The 5000-nt window shown below is 46.0% G+C and overlaps 1 protein-coding gene and 1 long non-coding RNA gene across 2 annotated transcripts in view; both read right to left on the bottom strand.

Moving 5' to 3' along the window:
- Positions 1–4993, bottom strand: part of LOC121845681 (putative mitogen-activated protein kinase kinase kinase 7-like) — a 6144-nt gene extending 1151 nt beyond the window's left edge. The window contains exons 1-3 of the mRNA XM_042317453.1: positions 4877–4993; positions 1297–1358; positions 96–173 (exon numbers count right to left, since the gene is read on the bottom strand). Of these exons, the coding sequence (XP_042173387.1) occupies positions 96–173; positions 1297–1358; positions 4877–4980 (244 nt within the window). The 5' untranslated portion in view covers positions 4981–4993. The remainder of the gene's footprint in view (positions 1–95; positions 174–1296; positions 1359–4876) is intronic.
- LOC121845682 lies at positions 3440–4651 on the bottom strand. Its single transcript, XR_006082687.1, has 2 exons — positions 4573–4651; positions 3440–3476 (listed from the first exon to the last, which is right to left on the bottom strand). It is a non-coding gene; the product is annotated as an uncharacterized LOC121845682 (long non-coding RNA).
- Positions 4994–5000: the final 7 nt, after the last annotated feature.

The following is a 5000-nucleotide window of genomic DNA, read 5'->3' as shown; positions in this document are numbered from 1 at the left end:
AACAACCTTCCTGTAGTCTCACCCAGGAAATGGGGTCTATTAGAAGGCTGTTGGTCCCAGCAATTACCATGAGGTCCACCATCTCCCCAGCCCACCAGCCTGGTCCCTAACTGCCTCCAGAGGAGGCCTGTCGCCCAAGGGGACCCGGAACCTCACCATACTGGACTGGAGATCTACAGGAGAGTGAAGTAAGAGAACAAGAAAGTGTAAATAATAGTGAGTAGTGACGGGTGAGATGGAGGAGAGACGGAGAGGAAGACGTGTGTGTTAATGTGTGTGTGTTAATGTGTGTGTTACTGTGTGTGTGTTAATGTGTGTGTGTTAATGTGTGTGTGTTAATGTGTGTGTTAATGTGTGTGTGTTAATGTGTGTGTTAATGTGTGTGTGTTAATGTGTGTGTTAATGTGTGTGTTACTGTGTGTGTGTTACTGTGTGTGTGTTAATGTGTGTGTGTGTGTGTTAATGTGTGTGTTACTGTGTGTGTGTTAATGTGTGTGTTAATGTGTGTGTGTTAATGTGTGTGTGTGTGTGTTAATGTGTGTGTGTTAATGTGTGTGTGTGTGTGTTAATGTGTGTGTGTTAATGTGTGTGTGTTAATGTGTGTGTGTTAATGTGTGTGTGTTAATGTGTGTGTTAATGTGTGTGTTTAATGTGTGTGTGTTAATGTGTGTGTTAATGTGTGTGTCTTAATGTGTGTGTGTTAATGTGTGTGTTAATGTGTGTGTTTAATGTGTGTGTTAATGTGTGTGTGTTAATGTGTGTGTTAATGTGTGTGTTAATGTGTGTGTGTTACTGTGTGTGTGTTAATGTGTGTGTGTGTGTTAATGTGTGTGTACTGTGTGTGTGTTAATGTGTGTGTGTTAATGTGTGTGTGTGTGTTAATTTGTGTGTGTGTGTAATGTGTGTGTGTTAATGTGTGTGTGTTAATGTGTGTGTTACTGTGTGTGTGTTAATGTGTGTGTTACTGTGTGTGTGTTAATGTGTGTGTTAATGTGTGTGTGTGTGTTAATGTGTGTGTTACTGTGTGTGTGTTAATGTGTGTATTAATGTGTGTGTGTTAATGTGTGTGTGTTAATGTGTGTGTGTTAATGTGTGTGTTAATGTGTGTGTGTGTTTAATGTGTGTGTTAATGTGTGTGTGTTAATGTGTGTGTGTGTGTTAATGTGTGTGTGTGTGTTTAATGTGTGTGTTAATGTGTGTGTGTGTTAATGTGTGTGTGTGTTAATGTGTGTGTGTGTGTTAATGTGTGTGTTAATGTGTGTGTGTGCTTAACAGTGACACTGAATTACCACTTACGAGGGTTATCTGCATAATAGGGCACTTTTCCAGTGAAGATGGACCACAGCAGTATGCCGTAACTGAGACAGAGGAAATAGAGAGAGTTATCGAATGTCCGCGGTGCATTCTGAGTGCTGTCTCTCTGTGTTGTACCTGTAGATGTCAGTGAGTGCTGTCTCTCTGTGTTGTACCTGTAGATGTCAGTGAGTGCTGTCTCTCTGTGTTGTACCTGTAGATGTCAGTGAGTGCTGTCTCTCTGTGTTGTACCTGTAGATGTCAGTGAGTGCTGTCTCTCTGTGTTGTACCTGTAGATGTCAGTGAGTGCTGTCTCTCTGTGTTGTACCTGTAGATGTCAGTGAGTGCTGTCTCTCTGTGTTGTACCTGTAGATGTCAGTGAGTGCTGTCTCTCTGTGTTGTACCTGTAGATGTCAGTGAGTGCTGTCTCTCTGTGTTGTACCTGTAGATGTCAGTGAGTGCTGTCTCTCTGTGTTGTACCTGTAGATGTCAGTGAGTGCTGTCTCTCTGCGTTGTACCTGTAGATGTCAGTGAGTGCTGTCTCTCTGAGTGCTGTCTCTCTGTGTTGTACCTGTAGATGTTGTACCTGTAGATGTCAGTGAGTGCTGTCTCTCTGCGTTGTACCTGTAGATGTCAGTGAGTGCTGTCTCTCTGCGTTGTACCTGTAGATGTCAGTGAGTGCTGTCTCTCTGCATTGTACCTGTAGATGTCAGTGAGTGCTGTCTCTCTGCGTTGTACCTGTAGATGTCAGTGAGTGCTGTCTCTCTGCGTTGTACCTGTAGATGTCAGTGAGTGCTGTCTCTCTGTGTTGTGACCTGTAGATGTCAGTGAGTGCTGTCTCTCTGTGTTGTACCTGTAGATGTCAGTGAGTGCTGTCTCTCTGTGTTGTACCTGTAGATGTCAGTGAGTGCTGTCTCTCTGTGTTGTACCTGTAGATGTCAGTGAGTGCTGTCTCTCTGTGTTGTACCTGTAGATGTCAGTGAGTGCTGTCTCTCTGTGTTGTACCTGTAGATGTCAGTGAGTGCTGTCTCTCTGTGTTGTACCTGTAGATGTCAGTGAGTGCTGTCTCTCTGTGTTGTACCTGTAGATGTCAGTGAGTGCTGTCTCTCTGTGTTGTACCTGTAGATGTCAGTGAGTGCTGTCTCTCTGTGTTGTACCTGTAGATGTCAGTGAGTGCTGTCTCTCTGTGTTGTACCTGTAGATGTCAGTGAGTGCTGTCTCTCTGTGTTGTACCTGTAGATGTCAGTGAGTGCTGTCTCTCTGTGTTGTACCTGTAGATGTCAGTGAGTGCTGTCTCTCTGTGTTGTACCTGTAGATGTCAGTGAGTGCTGTCTCTCTGTGTTGTACCTGTAGATGTCAGTGAGTGCTGTATCTCTGTGTTGTACCTGTAGATGTCAGTGAGTGCTGTCTCTCTGTGTTGTACCTGTAGATGTCAGTGAGTGCTGTCTCTCTGTGGTGTACCTGTAGGTGTCAGTGAGTGCTGTCTCTCTGTGGTGTACCTGTAGATGTCAGTGAGTGCTCTCTCTCTGTGGTGTACCTGTAGATGTCAGTGAGTGCTGTCTCTCTGTGGTGTACCTGTAGATGTCAGTGAGTGCTGTCTCTCTGTGTTGTACCTGTAGATGTCAGTGAGTGCTGTCTCTCTGTGTTGTACCTGTAGATGTCAGTGAGTGCTGTCTCTCTGTGTTGTACCTGTAGATGTCAGTGAGTGCTGTCTCTCTGTGTTGTACCTGTAGATGTCAGTGAGTGCTGTCTCTCTGTGTTGTACCTGTAGATGTCAGTGAGTGCTGTCTCTCTGTGTTGTACCTGTAGATGTCAGTGAGTGCTGTCTCTCTGTGTTGTACCTGTAGATGTCAGTGAGTGCTGTCTCTCTGTGTTGTACCTGTAGATGTCAGTGAGTGCTGTCTCTCTGTGTTGTACCTGTAGATGTCAGTGAGTGCTGTCTCTCTGTGTTGTACCTGTAGATGTCAGTGAGTGCTGTCTCTCTGTGTTGTACCTGTAGATGTCAGTGAGTGCTGTCTCTCTGCGTTGTACCTGTAGATGTCAGTGAGTGCTGTCTCTCTGCGTTGTACCTGTAGATGTCAGTGAGTGCTGTCTCTCTGCGTTGTACCTGTAGATGTCAGTGAGTGCTGTCTCTCTGCGTTGTACCTGTAGATGTCAGTGAGTGCTGTCTCTCTGCGTTGTACCTGTAGATGTCGGTGAGTGCTGTCTCTCTGCGTTGTAGATGACGGTGAGTGCTGTCTCTCTGCGTTGTACCTGTAGATGTCAGTGAGTGCTGTCTCTCTGCGTTGTACCTGTAGATGTCAGTGAGTGCTGTCTCTCTGCGTTGTACCTGTAGATGTCAGTGAGTGCTGTCTCTCTGTGTTGTACCTGTAGATGTCAGTGAGTGCTGTCTCTCTGTGTTGTACCTGTAGATGTCAGTGAGTGCTGTCTCTCTGTGTTGTACCTGTAGATGTCAGTGAGTGCTGTCTCTCTGTGTTGTACCTGTAGATGCCAGTGAGTGCTGTCTCTCTGTGTTGTACCTGTAGATGTCAGTGAGTGCTGTCTCTCTGTGTTGTACCTGTAGATGTCAGTGAGTGCTGTCTCTCTGTGTTGTACCTGTAGATGTCAGTGAGTGCTGTCTCTCTGTGTTGTACCTGTAGATGTCAGTGAGTGCTGTCTCTCTGTGTTGTACCTGTAGATGTCAGTGAGTGCTGTCTCTCTGTGTTGTACCTGTAGATGTCAGTGAGTGCTGTCTCTCTGTGTTGTACCTGTAGATGTCAGTGAGTGCTGTCTCTCTGTGTTGTACCTGTAGATGTCAGTGAGTGCTGTCTCTCTGTGTTGTACCTGTAGATGTCAGTGAGTGCTGTCTCTCTGTGGTGTACCTGTAGATGTCAGTGAGTGCTGTCTCTCTGTGTTGTACCTGTAGATGTCAGTGAGTGCTGTCTCTCTGTGGTGTACCTGTAGATGTCAGTGAGTGCTGTCTCTCTGTGGTGTACCTGTAGATGTCAGTGAGTGCTGTCTCTCTGTGTTGTACCTGTAGATGTCAGTGAGTGCTGTCTCTCTGTGTTGTACCTGTAGATGTCAGTGAGTGCTGTCTCTCTGCGTTGTACCTGTAGATGTCAGTGAGTGCTGTCTCTCTGCGTTGTACCTGTAGATGTCAGTGAGTGCTGTCTCTCTGTGTTGTACCTGTAGATGTCAGTGAGTGCTGTCTCTCTGTGTTGTACCTGTAGATGTCAGTGAGTGCTGTCTCTCTGTGTTGTACCTGTAGATGTCAGTGACTGCTGTCTCTCTGTGTTGTACCTGTAGATGTCAGTGAGTGCTGTCTCTCTGTGTTGTACCTGTAGATGTCAGTGAGTGCTGTCTCTCTGCGTTGTACCTGTAGATGTCAGTGAGTGCTGTCTCTCTGCATTGTACCTGTAGATGTCAGTGAGTGCTGTCTCTCTGCGTTGTACCTGTAGATGTCAGTGAGTGCTGTCTCTCTGCGTTGTACCTGTAGATGTCAGTGAGTGCTGTCTCTCTGTGTTGTACCTGTAGATGTCAGTGACTGCTGTCTCTCTGTGTTGTACCTGTAGATGTCAGTGAGTGCTGTCTCTCTGTGTTGTACCTGTAGATATCAGTGGCTCGAGTTGGTTCATACGATGATTCAAAAGCCTCAGGGGGCATGTAGCTTAGAGTACCTCCTTCCTTCCCGGGCTCTTCACTGGACATTTCCAAAACACTATGGGAGA

Source organism: Oncorhynchus tshawytscha, unplaced genomic scaffold (assembly GCF_018296145.1).
Source record: "Oncorhynchus tshawytscha isolate Ot180627B unplaced genomic scaffold, Otsh_v2.0 Un_scaffold_5493_pilon_pilon, whole genome shotgun sequence".
NCBI classification, from domain to species: Eukaryota; Metazoa; Chordata; class Actinopteri; order Salmoniformes; family Salmonidae; genus Oncorhynchus; species Oncorhynchus tshawytscha.
Note: the sequence above shows the minus strand (reverse complement) of the source record. Positions and strands in the feature narration are given on the sequence as shown.